General features: G+C 43.0%; 1 protein-coding gene across 1 annotated transcript in view; it reads left to right on the top strand.

The window, feature by feature from the left end:
* Positions 1 to 542: 542 nt before the first annotated feature.
* tjp1a (tight junction protein 1a) overlaps positions 543 to 23,544 on the top strand; it is a 147,741-nt gene continuing 124,739 nt past the window's right edge. Inside the window, exons 1-2 of the mRNA XM_015343136.2 lie at positions 543 to 638; positions 4,344 to 4,506. Of these exons, the coding sequence (XP_015198622.1) occupies positions 4,400 to 4,506 (107 nt within the window). The 5' untranslated portion in view covers positions 543 to 638; positions 4,344 to 4,399. The remainder of the gene's footprint in view (positions 639 to 4,343; positions 4,507 to 23,544) is intronic.

Here is a 23,544-nt window from a genome sequence, read left to right as displayed (position 1 = left end):
AGAGAGCGACGTGCGGCTGTATTCCTCTCTACTTCTGTTAAATGCCCACGGTGAGATTTTAAATACTGTAAATAAATGTAACCGAACGATCTCCCCTTTGCTATTGCATTTTCATTGCGCTCTGTACGGAATCGACGTGTGTAGAAACCCAAAGATCGACTTGGCAGCGAGGTAGATTGCTGTCGAGGGGGGTTGACTTGAAGGTATATCCATTAAGTATATAGACCCCATATGTTTCTCAAACGCCAATTACCTAACAACCTGTTCTCCCTTATGGTTGTGGATTGGGCCCAGCACGTGCCCGCGGAGATTATCACCGTCGGCTGCCGCGGGGAGCTCCCGAGCTCGAGCCCTCCAAGGATCAGCCTCCACAATATTAATCCCATTGTGCTCGTCTGGCATTAACTCGGCTCTCCGCTTTGTTATTAAAATCCCGCTGTACAGCAAAGAAAAAAAAAATACTCAGTACACCACCGACGCGATAGTATCGACGCCTGTGTCAGTGTGTGAAATTCTTGGATTCCTTTTTTCTCTAGATGCGGAACGGAAACTGTCCAAACACTACGGTTCTGAGTGAAGAAATACCGCAGAAACATCCTCGTGGGCTCCTTTCTGGGACCCTGTCCCCAGTTGATAAGGTAAATATTCATCATTCTTCTTTACTTTGAATTTGCTTGAGAGCCACCAGTTGGTTTCTTTTGGTGTGTTTGTATCTGAAAGTGAAGACAAAATGAAATGAAAAGATGATACATTATAATCATATTAACAGATTCATTGGTGCCAGATTAATATAATATTGTGTAAAGATGGACCCTGGCAAAGAAAAGAAGATGTTCGCAGTAATAGATTACATTTTGCATGGTACTGAGTTCAGTAGACCTACCACGCTGCAGAAGGAATACTTTTGTGGAACTGTTGTGGGATACACTGTGGTCTTTAATTTGATCAAACAGGTACTGTGATCTCTGGAGGTGGACCTAAGGTGGTATTTGGCTGATCTAGAAACAGCTGCCTTTGTGAATGTGGATGAGGAAGTGTTGCCCACAGCTAATTTTTTGACAGCGGTGGATGTGAATCTGAAAATCTTGTCTGTCACCACCGCAGGAAGACAAAATATGGCAGAACAGGAGACAAATCAAAACAAAGCCGTCTACGTGTGGACCCGTAGTTGCTAACAGTCTGTAGTGGGCTAATTACAGGGTTAATCCTCTTAGAGGCTGTAACCACGGAGCTCACTTTGTGCCCGGTCCAGACTGTCCTGTGCTGCAGATGTAATAGCTGGGGGACTGGAATCCGCTCCACCGGCTCTTGCGCTTGGGCAAAACTATGTGCGTTTCCCCCTTCGGACGCGGCGTGGAAAAGGCTGTGAACGGAGCTGGCTCTCTTCCCCCGCCCCCCCGCGGCACCTCGAAATGTTCGGCAGCGCAGCTCGGATGTGGTTCGGCCGCAGGCAGGCGACGAGGAGGGGGAGGGAGAGCACCGGCGAGATCCTGAGGAAGCACCGGGAGAGGATCCTGGCGGAGCTGGACGCCAGCGCGGCGCTGCCGGTCCTGCTGGCCCGGGAGGTGCTCTCCCCGGGGGAGTGCAGGGAGGTCCTGGGGCGCGGGGCCGGCAGGGAGAGGGGGGAGGTGCTGCTGGACCTGCTGGCGGTCAGGGGTCCTGACGCTTTCTGCGCTCTGTGCTCCGTCCTCGAAGAGGTGTGTCCTCCTTTGCTTACCTGTTTTCTGCTGGACTGCACAGGTACGGTCAAGGATTGAACCCTCTGATGCATGCCCTTGAGCCTGATTCGGTCGGGTGTTTTGGGACGTGTCCTGTCTGGCTGTGATGACGCAGGGGACAGTCTAGGCTGTTCTTGTGTCTCTGTGTGTGTATTTGTGCCCGTTTGTGTTTGTTTTTTAATTGAACGTGCTTAAACCTGCCAGTGTTTCCAGGCTTACCTATCTAATCTGACCTCTGCAAAGCCTTAAAGTGGCTTAACTACAGGCATGTGAATTTAATCAATACAGAAACATTAGGTGTTTCTTTCTAAATACAACAGTGAAGGACAACATATTTTGAACTGTTACGGCTGAGTTATTGCAAGTGACATTCACTGTAAATTGAACGGCTTATGGAAAACATGCAGGGTTGTGACGCCACATTGACATTTTCAGTGTTTTGAACTAAGAACACACGAGATATAGTAAGTTTCATGCTAAAAAAGGTGAGAGAAACCTAATCGAAAATCTGAACATTCCAGAGCATGTTTCTTTCTACAAAACAGTAATAAGCTAAACTGTTGTTTTAGGCACAAGGAAGTGAGATGTTTTAAATATCGATTTGCAAATGTATGATTTCTTTATTGCATGATTTAGAAGAGTAACACTACTAACAAAAAGTAAAATGGTCACATTCCTTCCAGCAAATGCAAGAATGCATTTCAAATAATTGAACACAATTGACCTGTAGAGAAAATAATTTGTTCTTTGTCACACAATATTTCAGGAATCATTTTGTGTACAGTAAATGAGTGTATTTGTCTTTGATGGATTGCTGTTCACATTTTGCTCCAGATTTATTCTGCCTCACCATTATACCACCTGTGAAATGATTAAACAATCCCATTAATATGCTGTCCTTGCCGCTGTAATCTTGTGCCCAGTCCGTGGATTGGATTAGTTCTTGACCAAGCTCTCAACCGGCTGCCATTGTCTGGTCTAAGTGCTGTGCAGTTTTAAGATGACAAATGTTGCTCTGTTGGTTACACATGTATCAGAGATGGGTTTCACGATAAGGCAGTGTGTTGGGAGTCCCTTTCTGCTGGGTGACTGAATACCTCATTGATACCGCACGACATGGGCAGGCAGTGTAAATCTGTGTGTTCAGAGAAACAATGCAAACACAAAAGTAGCATTTCTGTTCTTGTGAATGGAGGTATTGATTGATAGATAGAGATAACAGAAGCTGTCACTCTTCTGTTTAAGGTTAGCATATTTAGTGTGCTAGACTTCATTCCCCCAGTGTGTACTACACACCTGTGAGGTTTTGGCACATACTATGTATTAGCCTGCAGGTTTGATAATAGTCCTGTCATAAGCAATTAAGATGCTTTTAGAAGTTTTATTATTAAACAAATATAAGAAAATCACTTGTACATCTGTGTTTCCGCCATCCAACCAGCTGCACTGTTAACAGTGTTTCTTAATTGGGGAATACTGCTTTTGGGCCATACGGTACTAATGAATTATTGAGATGCACACCGTCAGATCAGTGAAACTGTCAGGATTCAGAGGAACACAGCTGAGGTTTCAGATACCTCCAGAAGGTCCAAATGAAGTGTGTGTGTGCTGGGGAATGGGGCTTTATGGCATTTGAGTGCTTTAGTGTTTGAAATACTGCCAAGGGCTGGCGTTGCATCCAACGTGTACCTTTCCTTGCCCCAGTGCCTCCTGGGATAGGTCTGGGTCCCCTGCGACCCTGATCTAGAAATTGGATGAAGCAGTTAGAAAAGGGATGGATAGATGTATAGATATGTACAATAACAGTGTTACAGAAGATGAAGAAGTCTATTTCAGTCACTTTAAATGGCTGCTGCTGCTGCTGTAAGCCATTGCTAAACGTATAATGCAGTGTTTACGGCTATAAGCCACTGTTTCAAACTAAGAGCGTGCAGAAAATAGCCCTCTGTGAGCCACTGCTCTGAACAGATTACTGGCTAGCCAGGGCTATGGACTGGGGAAGCTACTGTGGGTCGGCCTTCTGCTGGCTTGAGATTTAATCCTGGACTGATGATGGGTAGCAAGGGACCTGCTTCCCTTGAGCAACTTGTTTCTTTGCTGCAAACTTACTTTATTTGTTTTGTTTCTGTTCTTCTTTGTTTCACCTCTGAAACCTTTTTCTGCCGGGCGCCAGCCTCCTGTCACTCCCAGCCCAGAGTGCAGAGGTATTCTGGTTCCGTCAGTTCTGAGAGATTTCCGCGCTTGGTACCGTGTGGATGCTTGTGCTAGGAGGCGGGTAGCAGTACTAATACTGAAGCAACCCGTCGGGGCGGATGACAGGGCAGGCTCTGAAAAGCACATGCACTTTCTTATGCATTAGGAAGCACCGACCGATTCTCCCACTAAGAATTCTGTAAGGTTCGGTTTTCAGACCAGACCGAAAACTGGGATGCAGTCCAGTGTTTTAAAACCCTGCGTATTTCTGAAATGGACAAGGGAGAAGGGGGTGTATTCGTCTCATCAAGTCCGTCTGCACCTTTCTGCGTACTGACAGCTCAGACTCCACTCGGCAGGAAGGGAGGAGGCAGGAGCACGTGACACAGGGGCTAACGCACCTCACGCTCGGTGAAACTCTTCCCGTTTCAGGCAGCGTTCCCGCGGGGACGACTCCGGCGGCGAAGCCCAGGAAGGAGGAAGGCAGGATGTCGCCCCACAACCAGGAGCCTTTCCAGCCGCGGGAGTGCGGAGCGATACAGCCGCCGCCTCCTCCTCCCGCCACCGCGGCGGGCGAGACCTCCTGTGACCCCAGGTAATCGCTCCCGGGGATCGCCGCGCTCCCGCCAGCCGTGCAGTCAGGCATGTGCGCGGGCCCGCGGCGGGGCCTTGCCGAGCTCCGCGCGGGGCAGGGGAGGCTTCTCCCCCCCCCGCGCTCCCCGACAGCCGTGCTGTCGTTGCGCCCCTGGGAGCGGGGCCGTTCGTCATGCCGAGGCTCCTCGTTCCCGCTGGGGAGGGATCTTACCTGGATGCTGGCTCTGCCAGCTCCTCTGTTTTGCGCCGCCTCCTGTCACAATGCTGACTCAGTGCACTTTTTTCTCCTTCCTGCACGTTTGCCATTGTCTCAGGGAGCTGGGTTGCTTGCAGTCTAGTATCCATTAGTTCCATTGTTCTGGCCTGTGTCGCCGGTGCTTCCCGATGACTCTTGCACGCCGGCGAGAGGCATGACTGCCTCCTGATCGCTTCCATTCACACTCTCCCCTCCCAGAGCTGCTGCTCGAGCCTGCTCACAGGAAACATCACCTTCAGCGCACGCTGCGCTCACCTTATCGTGCTGTAGATAAGGTAAGGCTGTCATGTGCTAGGCATTTAATTTGCATGATGGATTCGGACTTAAACGATTGATGGGTGTATTTTTTGAAAATGCAGCGCTGGGTTTGGGAGCGTAAATATATTTTTTTTTACCAAAAATAGACTCATTGTTGAAAAAAAATGAAGTGCACATTGCATTTTGTTATTTGATTGTGGAATGCCTTGCAAATGCAGTTTTTTTAATATGAGTGTCCTGAAGGCTTATTTGTGTTTTGGAAACATTACTGGTGTATGTGCCGTATGCAATTCTATAATTTACTGTTGTAAAATGTAATGCAGCATGTTTTAGGGTATCTGAGGAAAGCAAGAGGTGTTCTGTTTCCACTTTCTTTAAAATTGCTAGAGGATTGCAATGAATTAGAGGCAGTTTTCATAATAAAGGCAGGATCTGTTCTGGGTTCAAAGTTTTACATTTCCTCCTATTGTAAATAGCTTGTGTGTGTAAATCTTTAAATTAATTTTATTAGTTGCAAAGAATTCATGGTGTGTACTGGCATTTTGTTGTTGTACTCCTTAATGCATGAAATCATATCTTGAAAGAAACATAGCTGTTCTAATGCTATTTAATAGGATAGCATAGCTATAGAGATTCAATTTCTTTCTTGAGTTATTTTTGGAATGTGTATCGTTTTAAAACGTTTTATCTTCAACCACTAGGTGGAGCTGTAGGCTGTGATTTGGCTGAATATTTAACATGGCGTGACAGAACGTGTCAAAATAAATACATGACCTTGTGTTTTAAGATCCAGTTCAGCGTGTTATATACATAAGTAGGAATTGTGTAAAATGTTGTTTGCTGTTGTTTATTTTTTGTTCTAGTCAGTGTTCACAACTTAACTGTGAATATTTTAAAAGGTGTTTTAGATTTTGGAAATGTATTTGTTTTAATCTGGTGGCACTCGCATGTGAGTATAGGACCTAGTATTACTTTTTTTTGTGACCAAACCTTGGGCTAGCAGCAGCAGGAATTAACCAGCCGCTCAGACCTTTCACTGTAGAAATCAATCGCTGAACACATCTCTGCATGCATTCTTCATCCTGGTGGAGCTTAATCAGTAATAAATCAAAGAATGTTTCAAATTAGCTATATTTATCAGCAATCTAAATGTGCAAATAATATCTGCCAATCTAATTCAGAAAAAATGTTGCACTTTGTGTTGCAACGCACATGTCAGCAAACCAAACTTGGGGACCGAACAGTATGCGTGCAGGACCGCATTTCTTCAGGATGATGTATTTTTGACATTTGTAGCTATAAAATTATCTTATTCCCACAAGCAACAGGCACAAGGCAGGATACAACCTGGATGGGCACACACTCTCAGCAGGGCCAGTTTTCCCAGAAGCCTGTTGTCTTTGGACTGTAGGAAGAAACTGGAGGAAACCCACACTGACAGGGGGGCTAACCTACAGACTCCACATACAGTTGATAGCACCCCAGGTCCAGAACTGATCCCAGGGCCCTGACACTAAGAGGCAGACATTTCAACCCCTGCACCGCCATGCAGCCCCTATTTATAATCAACAAACTGAAATATCATTTCAGTGACTTAATGATAGTTTAAAACAAGCTTTTTCACAGTCACCCAGATGTATGGTGTTCCAAAGAAACACATTTTGTAGCCTAAGATCCTAAAAATCAAGACACATCAAAACCAGAATTTGTTTAGTGAAAAACAAATGCTCAAGACATCCTCAAAAGTAATTACAAACAACAACCTGCAAAAACAGCCTGGATAAGTTTACATACCCCCTCAATAATGGCAATTGTAAATGAGCTCTGGTGTAAGCAATTGCCTTCCTGATCAATCAACTGTGGAAAAAATGTTCTGCCTATATGACAGCTGTGAAGACTTGAGTTTCACATTAAAATGAAAATTGGTGCTACTGTAGTTTTTATATAAAAATACCATTATAGTATCAACATGGCTAAAGAAATTCGTCCGTATGTCTAAAAATTTATGTGATCTTGAAATTGTCTAAAAAGAGCCAGTAAAACAGATTAAGTGGAATCTGCAGGGTATTTGATATTTGTGTTGTGATTTATTTGCCATACTTACTCGCCATCTAGCTTGGGTGCATATCTCGCAAGCCCATCTGTAAATTAAATTACAATTAATCTGAGGTGAGTGGAAAACTAGGCCATTCAACGGACTCGCCTGGTTCGGCTGGCCATCGATCTTGTGGAAACGTTGCAAAGAGAAGACGAACCTTCTTAGCCTGCATTAACTCCAGTTCTCAGAAACCTTATTAAATCTAGCTGAAAAGCAGTCAACAGTTCGTTGACAGCGGGAGAATTGAGGTTGGAAGTCGTGCAGAGTTTGTTGTGCGTGAAGTCTTAATTTTGCCGAGTGATTTATGAGATGATATATTATGTGGAGAGCAGCTGTGTGTGTGCCGTGGCCCGTGTTTTAAAAGCTGGTCATCTGGGCGTTTCAGTTAACCATGCCAGATTTTCACAACGTGATTTCCTGGAGCGCTTGCTTGGCTAAAGCTTTGTCCCGTAAGAGACTGCTGCCTGATTTCCAGTCTGTAAGAACACAAACGGCCAAAATGAATCTGTGATCGCAGCTGTTCTTGCTGTTGCCATTGTTGGGAATATTCTCGCGGCGTTAATCCTGTTTAAGTCCTAGTATTGCACAGATTGAATTTCTGTGCTGTACAATAAATGTCATGGCCTGGACCAAGAAATCATACATCTGTAAACTGTCCACGTTGTTTTACATTGGACCTTCGGTTGTGCGATGTCCAGCAAACACTACATCAGTCCCTTCTCACACTAAATCTTAAATATGTGTAGCTGTCAAGGGAGCAGAGTTCAGTCTTATTTACAGTCAAGGTAAAGATGGTTGTTGCAGTAATTTAAAAATCAATCCAGGACCTTTCCAGCACGAGTTCACATTACAAATTTTACTTCCCTTGGAAATTCACTTGGGACAGAGGAACTGATTCTATGTGCCTACAGGGCATGTGGCTCAACTCCCAGTATTTAGATCCAGTCACAGAATGACCAACGGTCTATGCATTCATCTGAAAAACAAATGTTTTCTAAAGGTTAGTTCAGGAGCAGGCAAGAAAAACGGTCCACAGGCTCATGTGGGATTAGGACGGAATGCCTCACCATCAGAATCCCCCCTGAAAGAACTTCCTGCTCATGAATCATGAGACTTTTCACCAGGAGCGTGTTTCTGGTTTAGGAGCAGAGATGCAAAGCGGCCCAACTCCTGCAGCGCAGCTCTGCTGACTGATGCAGGACCCAGATTAGTCATGTTTGTAAGGTGCTCTTCAGTTGAAAGAATAGTTAAAAAAATATATGCACAATTTCATTCAGTTCTGAAAGACAAGAAATGGGGACGTTTCTCAGAAGGAGGTGAACATCTGTAGGAAAAGGTTTGTATGGTGTTCTTTTGTTTGTGTGTGAATAGAATAATTATATAAATGTAAAAAAAACATGATTTTTGTCACTTAGAGTGAGAGTGGAGAGAGAGAGAGAAACTGAGGAAGGAGATTCATGCTCTAAACTCCCAGATTGTATTTTGTTGTTTTTATTTTAAGTGCCCGTTATTCTGAAGAAGTAAACCTTATTGATGGAACCCAACGTCAGGAGGGATCTAAACATCGTGCTAACAGTTGAATCATGACTTCCCTTCTGCAGTGGCCGGTCATTTGAAATAATAAAATGGCATTAATGACTGCATCGCCATGGCAACACGTGCCGCAGTTTGCCTACTGCATTGCTTATTCCGACCTATATACAATAACCAGGCCTTTTGTGCCTGTGCATATCCATGATCAGGACAGCAGTTTACAAATGCAACGTGCACATCCGATACGGTCGGCACAGTCTGTTTTTTTGTCGCGAAAATGCTTAATGTCCAATTATTTTTATGCTCAAGGTGCTTTCAACAAAAGATATGAGGTTTGTTTTAATATTTATATGTAGAACATAATTTATTGTGCTGTGTTTTAATACATTGACTAGTCAGACACTCCCAGTTAAATGAATAAGACAGTGGAAGGCGTAATTCAGCATGGCTGATATATTTTGGGTGTATAGATTCCTATAAGTGACTTTGATTGAGACACTGTGTGGGTTAACCAGTAATAGTGTGGCTTGGACTTATACATACATATATATAAAATAACTGAAAAAATAAATAATTGAATCCACTGATTAGATGGCTCTCCACTGTTACATATATCTTTTCACTCACCCTTGATTCATACAGTCACAGTGAATATTGTTCTTGGAGCTGTGCTGAAATGAGCAGCATGTGTGTGGTTAAAGTGTCTCATCACATCAAAAAAAAAGCACAGCAGAATTCCAAAAGTGCAAGTGGGCGCGTAGATTAGGCAAACAGAGCAACTGCTTCTCAGGATTTTGCAACTAAGGATAAAATATTGTGACTTGAGATGAAAATCCTTTTCTTCAGAGCACAGTGTTCTGCTGGGAGATTGGTGTTAAAGCTGTCTCTTCACAGCTGTCTCTCTCTCCACAGAGTGCTCTGTCTGAATGTGTGTGAAGGGGGTTCCTGCCTGACTCTGCCAGTACCTGTGTGTAAAATGCATGTTGGCTCTTATATGCCCTGCGATGCTACAAGGTCAATGAATGATTAGCTTGTGGAACGTAAGACTTCACATTCCCTGGAGAGAGTCTCAGTCCTATTAAAAACTGGTGAAGCTGGTGGAACATGCAGTTCAATATTGCACACATTAGCTTCTTCAGAGCTTCTTCAGAGCAAATGCCTCTGAATGCATTTCTGCTTCAGGAATGGCACACCGTGTTCAGGCAAACCAATCTACTGGTTTGGCCAGCATTGCAGTTTATGTTTAATTAACTATGGACAGCATATATTCCATGTTGATTTTTAAATAAGATGTCTCATGTGAAAAGCGAAGGCCTTTTACAAGTTATTTTACGGTGTGAGAACTGTTTTGGTTTTTGTCTTAGTGCATAACCAAGAAATGTGGAAAAGTAAGACCAGTGTAGTCTTTAGGATTTCATGTTCTGTAGCTTTATGTCAAGGTGATATTGATAAACCAGAGATAGGGGGAAATTAGTTTTCCTAATTTAGAACACAGATAGATTATGGTTTAGGCTTAATGATAACTATCTTGCTCAGTGAAAGATAAAGGGGAACTGCAAAGCTATTTTTATATTTCAATGTTAGAAAGAATCAGCTTTGATGAGTGCATTTCAAACTGCAGTGAAAGTGAAACCTACACAGTTATTTGTAAAATCTCACAAAATAGACAAAATGTCCAGGTATGTGCAGCACAATGCTCTGCGATGCAGAACAAGGCAACAAGACTTCGAGTGATGTGAAGCGGCCATTTTACGTTGTAAACAGGCAAGCTTGTGAATACTCCTCTTTTAATCCAATAGAAATGTTGCTCTCGACTTCAAGATGGGTTTGCAGACAAATACTATTTACTTGTTAATTCTGCATGCTGATCACCTTGGAACGGAAGCAGACTTTTCTGCGGTGAAATTTCTGCTGCACAACCTGTATTTATTCGCTGGTACAGCTTATTACATTAGTCATTACAGTGACTAGTAAGCAGGAAGGATCACTTCATGTCACAATTTGTGGGAACTTGATTGCGAGTTTTGGACAACTGGGCGCTTACATTATTTTCACAAAATTCACAATTTTGTGCTTAATTCAAAATTTGGACGTTTCTTTCTATAACGTCAGTGATTTTATTTTGTTACAGAGATTTAATACGCGGTTTGAGAAATTGGTTCCCCCTTTGAATTGAGTTCAACCTTTACACTGCCTTCTAAGATGCCTGTACACACTGCTGTTTCGCAGACTGGGAGCAGTGTTGCAGGATATTGCAGACCTCCCTTCCAATTTGCAGGGGTTTACAGGTCTAAAAGAACTGAACCAGTTGAGATCTAAGCACCCTTCCTAGTCTCTCATACCTTCTGCAGCTGAATAAATAACATCAAAAGTGTTTCTTATTTTCTCAGCTGCCTGTAGATTAAGGACACAGCAGGTACTGCTAATACCCAGGATTTTACATTCTTTTCTCAGGTCTGTAGCATTATTATATGCATCCTCATGAGTCAGAGTCTTAGGACTAATGTTTAATTCGGTTTTCGATCATCAAAATGTAAATATCCCTTTAATGTTACTTGGTCTCACAAGTTCAATTTACATTGTGACATTCAGGGCAGAAGGAAGCTAATTTAAGACATTTAAAGAGGAGAATAAATTAAAAATTCTGTAAATTAACTTCAGCTTCCCCTTACAAACCACATTTTTACAAAGAATGCACTGTGCATTTGAATTTGACTATTTCTTGATCTACTTCTTGACTTCTGATACATTCCAATAACATTTTAATTGCAACAGAAGCAGCAAAATGCTCAGACACAAGTTGTCAAATGTAATGCTAGGTTTTGCTAACTCCACCTCTCAATGCAGACACTTTTTGGACCAGTGGAGTGTGGCACACCTGGAGTCATGCCTCTTTGACATCGGTATGTGGTATTTAATCATCATTATTTAATGCTGGAGAAATGCTACTTTAACAAAAGAATAAATGACAAACTTTGACATTTTTTATTTGCCTTTCATTCCAATTCTTTCTGGAATATCCTTGTTATGGGTCAGTGAATTACACATGAGGGGGAAATGCCATCAGGACCTGGTGTTTTATTGGAGTTCACCTGCCCCAGCCCCTGTTACAAGGGGCTGCCAGTGGAGCTTGTTCTGTAACATTCATCTTCTGTTGGAAAGGAAATCTTTTTTTGGCTTATAAGAGGCTAATGGGCCAAGCTTTTCTTACCAGCAGAGTTTTTAAAATGACACCACTCGGAATTCCTGCTTACTGAGGACTAATTTGTAGAAATGGCTGTCCCATAACTAGAGGACCGAATGCAGACAATTTGAGGATGGCTCAGCCTGCCCACAGGGGATTGTCAGGGCTGTTCTTGTCTGGAATCTCCTTCATAGTTCCAGTGTCCTGTGTTGGTGGGAAGCCTGCTGTTCTCTGCTGCGTGCGAGGTGGAGGCTGTCTCAGGAGGTTCTGAAGGGCTGTCACGGCGCGCGCGCCTGGCACGCGGGCAGTGTCTCCGCGTCCGCCCTGCTGCTTGGCTGGGCGGCCGAGGGGCATGCCGGCCCCTCGCTGGGACCGCGTAACCCCCAGACTGTTACAGACGCGTCTTTGTGTCTGACAGCGAGGGCAGCGTGAAGGCTGCGTTCTGCACCAGCCTGCCCCCGGGTTCGAGGAGTCTACAGGATTCAGACAACCGCCGAACGGCAGGGGGGCCGCGAGAGGAAAACAGCAGGAAAAAATGTGAGTGTTTTAATGCACGTTTCTACGTCAGACGGCACTTTAGAATGAACCTGGGCTGTCATCCATGGCTCGTCTGCCCTGCTGTTACCCATAGCTGTGTTAGCCTACTTTAAAGAAGTGCAGTGCATGCTCTGTTCCTTGCCTGCGATACGCTAGAATAAGCGGAGCACGTTTTTGACCTTTTTCACAGAGTCTGTTATTAAACTGAACTGAATGTTGGGGCTGGACATTAGCAAAGATAAAATGCGAAAGCACCTGTAAACACGATATAAGCCAATTGGACAATTTATTTGTTTATGCATTTCCATTCTGGTAGAAGTAGGGCAGTAAATGCCTCAAGACGTCTGTGCCTGACTTTTGCATTTCTAGTGTGTGTGCTACCGGGGGGGCTCTGTCATCACGTTCTGTTAGCACAGCAGTCAGCTCTTATTGTTTCGATTTGGAGCTCTTCCTGGTAAAGAGGCATGCCTCCTAAAGTAGATTTAACCTACTTTTATGTCCAAACAGAAGGTGGCAAGATCCTTGGCTGTTGCACCCGCTCGGTTTCACCTGCAATATGTTTTTTGGTTTCTAGTTTCTGTCAGTAAATCGGTTGTTAAAAAAGCAAACAAAAACAATTGGGGGGTTTATTGATATTAATGTTGGTGTTGGAAAGGCGTGCTTTTCAGAGTCTGTAAAAAAGATTGAGGTTGACATTGTTGGGGATTGGTAAAAAATGTGTTTAGGAAAATAGGAATATAGTTTCTGTTCTGGGTTAGGTAAGGTTGAAGCCAAGTGAGCTTTCTCTACTAGATCCGAGCTTGGCAATATATCTATTCAGGCCTGATTTGATTTTCAGTTTTTAAGATCTTTATTTTCTTCTCATATATAAATACAGAATATCACAAAAAGAAAAACTTTACAGTATTATATCATTTTATATATATGCCTAAAACAGTATATATGCACACATCTATATAAGGGTATTGTACCGCATACGGTCTCCTTTGCTTGCGAGAGCTGAGCTGGCTTACCAGAGCGGTGACGTCACCGCCCTTCCCTGTGGACAGCAGGGACCGCAGCCGCTGGGCTGACGGTGAGGTTTCCCTTTGGCTCAAGAGGCTGGGTCCCTGTTGAGTGATGCCGGAGGCCTGGGTTTGAGTCCCTGATGGTGGGGGGCTGACCTGATGTGGCAGGGTGCCCACCTGAACTCTGAAGTGTTACAGTATTAAGCCATTAGAATTACATTTGCTCAGGTGAATTGGCTCATATTTTGAATCACTTCCAAACATGAAAAATGCCTTTTTTCTTTACACGATTATCAACATAGCAAGGTATTTCTGTGTTCTTCAGGATCAGTTATCTATCACACAACTGCTTCAGCACATCTGGACAGATCTGCCAAAGAACAGCATAGCTTTGAAGACCAATGACTGTATATTTTGTTAATATTCAGTATATATATATATGATTTATCTTAATAATGCTCAGCTTGGAGCAGAACATAAAATGGTGCCTGCATTTTTTCAGATCCATTTATCTGCAATTTCATGTGCATTCGTGATCTGCTGGATTGCGTGTTAGTGTGAATTTGCATATATCTCTGAAAACTGAGGCTTTCATAGACCTTTGATAATTAGATAAAGTATACTGTACAATAATTCCTGTATTTTTCTTTGTGGTTGATATTGATGGTAAACTTGCCATCTTACTTCTCACTTTTTATTTTGTGATGTATCCGCTACCTTCCCTCTACGCTCTATGATGTTCAAGACACAATTCTATAGTGGGCAAGCTGAGGATCTGGGGATGTTTTCAAACATGTGCAGTGACAAGCTAGAGTTTTTGAGAATAACAGCAGCATTTTACAGAATGTAACAAATTTGTTTTGAACCATAAAAAATGTATTTTATCCACATATTGTGAGTGTGTAGTTCAGCTAAACTGACTTTTTTACTTCTGAAAACAAAACAAGCAGAGCAATAAATAAGGTTCAGTGGGCAATCAATCAATATTCAATAAAATACCTCATATATATTTATGTAACGATGACCTTGGGCATCAGAACTGAAACACTCATCTTCTCCTCTTCTACTAAATGATGGGATGAACGCCCCCTTGTGGTCATCTAGCTAGCATATGGCTGTGGACACATTCTTATCACTCTTGATCAGCAGGTCAGGCCATCCCAGGCAGAGATCGTGTGGAAACCAGTTTGCTGTCATCTCATTTTTTTCAGTAATTTTTTCCACTTACCTGTAAAACACACACAAAATTACATTGTACCTCGTGCTCAGTGTGGTATTTTGTCTTAATGGTTGTAAAAGAACGCCAGTAGAAAAGCCTTTGGAGGATTGCAGGGTCATGGGAAGATTGATTTTTTGGAGGTTAGGATTCCATAAAATAATGTTGTTAGTGTAAACAAACTGGAAGGTGAACGTTAAAATAAAGTTATACTGGGTAATGAAATCTTGTCCACACAGAAACCTGGGGGTTAAGTGATAAATGCTTCATTCCTGCTGTATTTACCATTTGAACAGAGTTCCTCTAACTAGTAATTTAGCACAGATTAAGAGCTAACAACAGAGTTGAAAATAGTGGCTGTTTACAGGCAATATGTAGTGTGATTTTGTTTTCCAGTCAGTGTTGCATGTATCACAAAATATACGCTTAATATCTTTTAAAGGCTGATTTTTTCTAAGTAGCTTACTTAACATTTCAGGTATTAAGGTTACACACAAGAGGAAACCATTTGGGTCCAGCTCTTTCAGTTACTTGCAGCTAAGTGATCTGAGGATCTCCTCCAGCCACATCTCAAAGGAAGCCACCACAGCTCTAGCTGTAAAGAACTGCCTCATTTTCTCAGTCTCAAATGTCCATTCCTATCATTTCCACTTGTGTCCTTTCCTTTGCTAGAACTGCATCTGGATTTTCTTTGGGAGCTTGTTGCTCTGTGAGCCTGAGCCCGTAATCTTGATGATAACATTAAAAAAAAATTGGATTTCTTCTGGTGCTGCTTGAATAAGAAGTCCGAAGGTCGTTTTCAGACCCAGGCTGGACCCCCACACTGCACCCACCATCTGTCCGTGATGAATTTGTCACAGATCAGATGAAGAACTGGCTGTTGCTGAAATTCCTGAGGATGACCCTTTCAGTTCAATGTCTTAAATGTGGAGAACTAATTTTAGCAGACCTCCCTGTGTCGCTTTGCTTCCAGACATGTCTACGACACCACAGTTTGCAGTTTTTCAACTAATGTTACAGCACAGCATAGCTCTGGCAGTGTGGCTATGTGAGGAGTGAGGTCTAAGCTCGTCCCTATGGCTAGAGCTTACTTGGCATGTTAACATGCTTGTTGTCCAGACAGGAAGCCAACTGGTCTTGGAGCAGCGGCTGGGAACTAGGCAGGATCGCTTTCTTTTCTTGACTGCAAAGCTGCACAGCCTTCATCTTTGTCTGATTAGGATATTCGAATATTCGTTATTGTCGCATTATGTGCATGTTCTCTCATGGTATCCAATCTAAGGGGGTGATTGTTTTGAATCCTCAATTTTGCCCTGATGGTTTGGTTTGTAATCGCCATGAGTGTGCATGGATGTAATTATAGCATTAAAAACATTCTTCACAGAAAAATACATTTTGGAAGAATAATTGCAGAAATTATATTTACATCTTTATTGGGGAGTCATGTATTTTTTAGAGATTTGAAGTCAGTAGTAATGAAAGGTATAATAATATAATTTTTTTCTGATATAAAAGCAATCATCTCTAAGTGCTTCTTGATAATCATAATAACAAGGAAATGCATAAAGTAGATGTTTACAATACCTGTGAAAAAAACACAATACTCTCAGTTCTAAATTGGGTGAACAACCTGTTAGTTTAAGATGTTGCTTCAAAGTCAGCAGAGAGGACAGGGAAAGAGAGAATTAATGGGGGGAAGAAAACATTTCAATTTTATTAATCTGATTTTTATTTGTGTGTGAGTACTATAGGGTTGTGAAGAAGTGGGCACAGTGAAAATGAGAGCGGATGAGTGGACACGTGATAAACATCAATGTGGCAAAACATTATTGCTAATCCTAATTAATTAATGGTTATGGAAGTCATTTTCAAGGAGCACATGATTAAGGTCTTTTTTAGAGCTAGCTGTTGGAAACGCAGACTACTTCCATGACAAGCATGTTAATTTACTCAGCCAGCTAGGAGAGCTCGGATGGCGCTTTCCTCCATCCGAGTGCTCTTTCATGCTCTTCTGAATCCATCAAGCTACAAAAGCCTCAGACACCAAGCTGGGGTTAGCTGACCTTTGGGTAGAAATAATTAACTTCTTAGCTGCTGCATGTTCTGATCCTTCTTCTGTGCACTTTTGCTCTTTTTCAAGTTGATCTTGGGCCAGGGCGTAAAGTGAATATTGTACCTCTGTAGGTCAGGAACTGGCCTTCCAGACTGGACTGCTGATGGGAAAGGGAAAAGTGCCCTGGCACAGCAGGTCCGGGCAACATGTCTGCAGAAAGGAATTGGCAGAATCCTTGGACCTTGGACAGTATTGCATCCCCTGCTGGCTTGAGATCTATAGAACAGCAGGAATCCTGAATTGATATCTCTGTAGAGGTCATGAGGTTATGATCATGTTTATGCTGAGCCACTGTGCTGATTGGGAATGAGTGTCGATTGAGTTGGAGAGCTATTTGAAAGCCTTTGGGGTTCTTGGTAAGATTCAGTTTTCTATATCAATTAAATGAGCCATGCAGAGAATTAAAGAAAGAGAAGTTAAGAAGGGAATAATTTAATGTCCAGTGATCCCCAATAACAAAATAAACTAGTGGGTGTGGGTTTAAATAAGACAGATTTGGAGGTAATGTCGCTGTTCCCTTGCAGGGAGGATGTGTGGTCAATCACTGGGGAACGTGTGTGCCCGAGAGGAGATTGCTGATCTTTATAATGGAAACGTGTGTGTAACCTTTGACTGGAGCTGGCTGTGCTGACTCCTTTGTTTTTCCGATAATGGCCAGACGGCTGCTGTTTACTGTTGGGACGTAAATGGTGCAGAAAGAAGAAGCAGCTCACCAGGACTTCCAAATTTGAGACCTGTTCCCTCCATAGCGGAAGCTTCGTTTCATGCAGTAATGTTAGATTTTCCTTGTAAAGTACAGTTCATCCTAATACTTACTGAGCCAATTTTCATGCCTGTCTATGTGACAGGCACTGGTCACATAGATTAAACAGGTTGAAATCTCTATTAGCTAATATACAAAGGTAATAGATAACTGGCTGCTATTTATCTCTCTACAGATAAACTCCCCAGAACTTAATTAGAAGGCAATTAGTGTTGCATGTTGCAGGACGATTTAAACACAGAGGGAGGCTTTGATCACAGATGCTTTTTAATTGATTAGGAGCTGATCCAGCCTCAGCCCTTTGCAGTGTGGTGTTGGCTGAGACATCAAACCTGTGTGCATGAAGCTAATGCTATGTAGGTGGATTGCTATAGCTGCCTCTTCTCAGATCGTGGGGTGGAGATGCATGTTTGAGCTGGCTGTCTACTGTAGACACTGCAACTGCATCAACAAAAAATGCTTGCATGGCCAGTTAGCCCTGGTCTTCGTTGTCACTCTGTGTAGGACAGTGTCTTATTGACAACACGCCAGATTGTTTGCAAGCTGTCATATTGCTTGAGGTGAACACATGGCACTAAATGCTTAATACCGAATGTTTTCTGCTCATTTCAGAAAGAGTGTTAAATGTTTATAAACTGATTATGTGTTTTTCTTCATGTCTCATTGTTAAACACAGTCTTAACTGCATAGATTATACAGGGGGCTAGAAATGAAGATACTTATTAAGTAATTGCAAATGGGCTACTATTAGACTTTTGACTGATCTTTTCTGATTATTTTTCTTCTTTTCCATTTTGCAAAAGGGCTCTTTCAGTCTTGATTTTTCATCCAGCTGTCGTCTAGTAGCAATATGTATTAGGACCCGTGGTAAAGTCTTGGAAGCATTAAAAGTGTCTATGATGTACTGTAATAAATTTTAATTACTTTGAAAGACATTCTGAGTATTAGACTCATGATGGACAGCTCAAATGCTTTTTTACAATTTGGTCGCTTCTGTGATTAAGCAGCGCTCCTGTCCTTCAGAGAGTAAAGATGTGTTTGCCAGGCAGGTTCTCCCCTAGACCTGGACCTAAGAGACCTCCTGGAACTGCTTAATCTATTGGGGACGATTAGTTGGGAACTAATTTGTGAAATACTAAAATAAGAAGCACTTAAAAAGGAAGGATGTCCTGCTAAATTGGAGCTTGATAGCAGTTTATCGTAACGGGCTGGATGGATGGAGCCCTGAATCAGAGGGTCAGATGATGCTAATTAGTGACCATGCCAGCGTGGAGGGGGCTTTTGTCAAACTGCGTGTGTCTGACAAAGCCATAAATCACAGTGCAGCACCACACCTCTTTCCCTGTGTCCTTGCCCTGCTGGGGTCTGCTGCTGGGACCAGAGTGAAACCCCCAATAATGTGTTTCTGACGAGATTCCGTTTCCTATCTTTCCAAAGAAAGTATAAGCTATTTTTTTTAAGTCATAATCCATTTTTTGTTCTACTGTCTGATACCCTGTAGATTTTGTACTTCTAATCCGGATGCCTCTTGTATTGTTTTAGGTCCATGAAGCCATGTCATTTGTGAAATCTCTATCAAGGGTTAATTTTCTTTATGAAGAATAACTGGAAAACTGCAAAGCCATGTGAAATGTGAATGAGGGTCAAAGGACTGTCTCCACTGTAGGAGAGAGTAAATTGGTTCTTAAAATGAGATTCTGAGTGAAACCTATAGGTCTGAGGTTTAATTTCCATGGAGACATGCATGAAAATGTTTCCGTTTTCCCTGCCACATGGATTCTCTTATGTACTGTATGTCATAGACATCGGTTTGCAATGGTGTCAGCAGTTGAAATGGTGGTAAAACATACTTTAGCTCCTATTAGCACAGTTAATCTTTATCTCTAAAAGCTATTTGATATAAATTCATTGCCGGTTTGGAGCATGTACTGTACATGCTTTCTGCTTTGGCTAGGGGTCAAGATTTTTGACAAACTAGATTTCTGTTGCCATCATCGATATGCGTGAAAGAAATAATGATCATAAAGTCAGACGTTAGATTCTAAGACCAGGAGAAAGTGACAGGAGTTTTGCAAGGATTCAAGATTCACTGACATCCCATCGGGCTCTGGCGTCAGGTTCTGTGTTTTTGAACAGAATGGTTAATAAACGTCTGCCCACAACGTGCCAAGACCTGTCCAGTAAAACCCCAGGTCTGCAGGGGCTCCAGGGACAGCTTTAGCCCGCAGTGGGGGCAGTGTCCATTGACTTGCATATAACCCAATAAATATACTTGAGGAGTGCTAAAATATAATCTGCGTTCGCATGGGCTCTGTGAAAGCAGTGGTGTGTGTAAAGGGGAGCACAGTGAAGATGGAACTGTTATCCCTGGGCCAAAAAGGGCGCAGTGGAGGAGGATTAGTTGGTAGACCAGCTTCTGAAATATTGGAGTGAAGGAGCATTTAAAAAGAAAGGTTGTCCTGAGAAATTTGAGCTTGATAGCATTTTATTTATTTTGACCTGGAGCAAAAGCTGCAGTTAGAAAGAACATGGCACAGAGCGAATTTCTGCTTGAACTTTGTCAGTTGCCCACTGTTTGTGTGTTGCACAGGATTAAGATTAAAGATTTGGTTCAGGGTATTTTGGACAAAGGTATAACCTGTATGTTTTTTCCCATCATTATCCGTTAATTTTTCTATTATTTTGAAACCTCTGAAACCTATTATTGTCAGTATCTGTTATGTCATACTGTATATGATTGGCTTTGACCATTTTTACAACCCTAGAAAGCAGAAACATCTTCTAACTCTCTTAGCTTAATTTTGTCACATTTAGCAGCCAGGGGCTGTTTCCTTATTAGCTGTGTCTTTACAGCACATCAGGATGGCACATCTGTACTATGGCTGGTGACATGGGCATACTGGATACAGTATATTGATTTAATAAGGAACATCTTACAGGCTTATGGTGTTTTTTATGAGTAAGTGTCTATATAGCTGACAACATCTACCTTATAAATATTGTAGCACTCTCGGGTTCATGTGGGTATGCGCCCTTGCTGCTGCCGCCTCAGGTCGGTCCCCAACTGCTGGGGACTCGAACGCGCAGCCAGTTGAGCTAAAGGGAAATCTCCCCTCAGCCCGGCAGCTGCGGTCCTGCTTCACAGGGGTGGGCTGACGTCACCGCACTGGTAAGCCGGCTCACACAACCTGCAAAAGCGGCCATATGCGTTACAACATTATTTAAAATGCTGTGAAATCTAAAGAGATATCACTTGTGAGAATAAACCTATTCAGTCTTCCACTCTTCCTTTCATAGGGAAACTAGGCTGTAGTTGTCTGCAATAACCAAGTGACAGGATTATTACAGCTATACACTATTGTTTTGTACTGTATTGATTAGAAAAAAAACGTTTCTTTACAATTCATCCCAAAGTGCAAGATCGCTTAAATGTAATAACTACAGATATAATCTTTGTGTTGCAAATGATTATTAATCATGCTATGGGGCAGAACCATATGATTTATGACAGGCAGGAAATGAATTGCTTGAGATGGTTGCAGCCTAAGGAAATCTCCACCTAATCTCAAACTGCAGAAGCTACAACATAGAAAATGTTAAGCACAAAATGTTTACACAGATGTTGGTTGTTATCAGTACATATATATATATACGCACTTTAAATATATGTACAGTTTATATAATGTGAGCAGCCCATGTGGCTGGAGACCAGGTCCAGGTAGTTGTGCCGGAACCTTGAACTTGAACTTTACTGCCATATGTAACCGGTACATGTACTGGTAAAATGGAATTCTTACTTTATCAATCAGTGCAAGTGGATGATTGGGCTGGATTTGCACAATGAAAGAGTCCCTTCAAGCCCTACCACTTGCTTTTGTCCATTTCCCTGTCCTGACTCTGAAACTACGAAGTAGGAGCTCAGCAAACAGGGATTTGCACTTTTTTCCCTGTACAGGGCCCAAAGTCCTTTCCAGCGCTCCCTCGTTGTGGAGAAGCCCTATTTGGCAACGTAGCGCTTCATCCTCCCTCTGAGGTCCACAAGGGTCCTCTCCTCCACTCCCCACTCTGCGTTGTGCTGGAGGAGAGTCCGGTCCTCGGCCCAGGCGAATGTGTCCCTGCGGAGCTGGAGATTCCAGCTGACTGATCTCCCTTCCATCCTCTTCCTAACGTCTGTTTGTTCTTGATGATGTGGGGCAGGGCGTGCCTCAGTCTGCTGGCCAGTAGCATGGACAGGATCTTGACATCCATGCAGAACATCGTGATCAGCCTCCAGTTCTTGAGGTCTGCGGTGTCCTCCCCTTGAAGAGTAGGGAGATGACGCATACCCTCATGGGTGTCTCCAGGTTTTCACTGGTGGAGATCTCCTGTTCCACCTCCACCAGATCTGCCAGAAGCAGGTGTAGAATTCCTTGGGGAGTCTGTCCGGCCCTGGCACTTTGCCATTCTATATGGACCAAAGCGCCTACTTCGGCTCCTCCGCCGTAATCGGGCCCTCCAAGTCCTCCCTCACCTCCTCTGGCACTCTTGCTTTGAGCCTCTCCAGAAAAGCATTGCCTGCTTCCACCTCTATCTGCTTTTCTGAAAAGAGTTCTTTGTAGATTTCAGTCGTTGATTCTGGTTTGTCGCCCTCTGAGGCTGTGGATGATTCTCTTCTTCTAGGCACCCTGGACCTGATTAAAGAAATAGGAAGAACAGGTTTCATTATTTTCTCTCTTGGAATTATATCGTGCTTTTCCAAAAAGAGATCCCAAAGCACTTCACATGCAGAAGGGGGATCCACGTCATCCACTCTGCTCCAGCAGCCCGGCTGCACTGCAAATCAGGTGGGGAAGTGAGAAAATACTCCACCAAGTCAATTAAGGAGAAAATAATCGGGAAGATCAGATTGTGCAAATCCAAAGTGGAATTAGCCGGGGTAAACATGCCCACTCTTACAAACAGTGTCCTGGGTGTTCTGAAGACCGAGTAGGCACAGCTTCCGTTTAACAGCTCATCTGAAGGACTACACTTGGGCATTGATTTGCATTTTATGGTCCAGAGGGAGGAGTGTCCCAACACCATTTACAGCAGCACCCTTCCTCAGCTGCTGAGGTCTAACCAGATTTAGATACAGTGTGGTGTTGCTGTAACACGACTTCTGCACAGGTTTTGCAACTGATCTGATTGGAAGAGGGGATTGGTACCCTTACTAACGTAAAAAAAAACATTTTGGTCTTAGATGTAATTGGCTTGGTAATCTCACAATCCACTGTTGGATCCGTCAACAGCGATTTGAAGTCGGACGTGTAAATTAGTTAATGCAGATGTCTGACTCAGTATCGAAGCGCAAGAGCACGTCACTGTTTTCCTAAGGCAGAGATTGTGTCTATTAATTTATGTCTAGCCCCTGAAATGTATTTTTTGTAGTCGCACACATTCACGCATATATTTTCATGTTTGAAAGGAATCCATTTTACAAGTCAGATTAGCCTCCTCCCTTTTTCCTTCATCATTCCTTTTTTTGCGGTAGAACAAAAAGAACAAAAAAGTACCTGGACCTCAGTGTTCTTTCCAATTAGCACAGCTCACAGCTCTCAGCCTGTGTTTCTATGGAGCAGCTCTGCTGTACCATGTTTACAGCCCTGCACATTTAAATAAGGGTTGTTTGAGAGCACTAAGCAGATTGCGAAAGGGTTAGCTGGTGGCCATTGATGAAATGGCACAGAATTGTGTTTTTGTTTCTCAGTGTTGATACTGTTTCCCCATTTTAAGGGAGCTAAGAATAGAGCACACACCCTGAAGAGTGTAGCATTTGATGCAGGTTTGTTTGTGCTCCAGGAATTTGACTCTCCAGTCAGGAGTGCTACCCCCTGCTGGTGGTGAATGGGGTACAGTTTGTGTTCCCTTTATTTTCATGTTTATTGTGCTTAAGCCGCCGGCTGGATGCAGCACAGCTCAGTCAACATGTGGATGCCTTAACAAGTGGGAACTCTGATAGGTTTCAGTTGCATCTCTGCTCGCTGCTTCTTCTCCCAAGCGGCGAGCAGTTCAGTTCGGGAGACCCAGCACGTGCTCACCAATTAAATACCAGCTGC

Source organism: Lepisosteus oculatus, chromosome 5 (genome assembly GCF_040954835.1).
Source record: "Lepisosteus oculatus isolate fLepOcu1 chromosome 5, fLepOcu1.hap2, whole genome shotgun sequence".
Classification (NCBI taxonomy): Eukaryota; Metazoa; Chordata; class Actinopteri; order Semionotiformes; family Lepisosteidae; genus Lepisosteus; species Lepisosteus oculatus.
The sequence above is the reverse complement of the archived record's forward strand: the minus strand, read 5'-3'. Positions and strand labels throughout refer to the sequence as shown.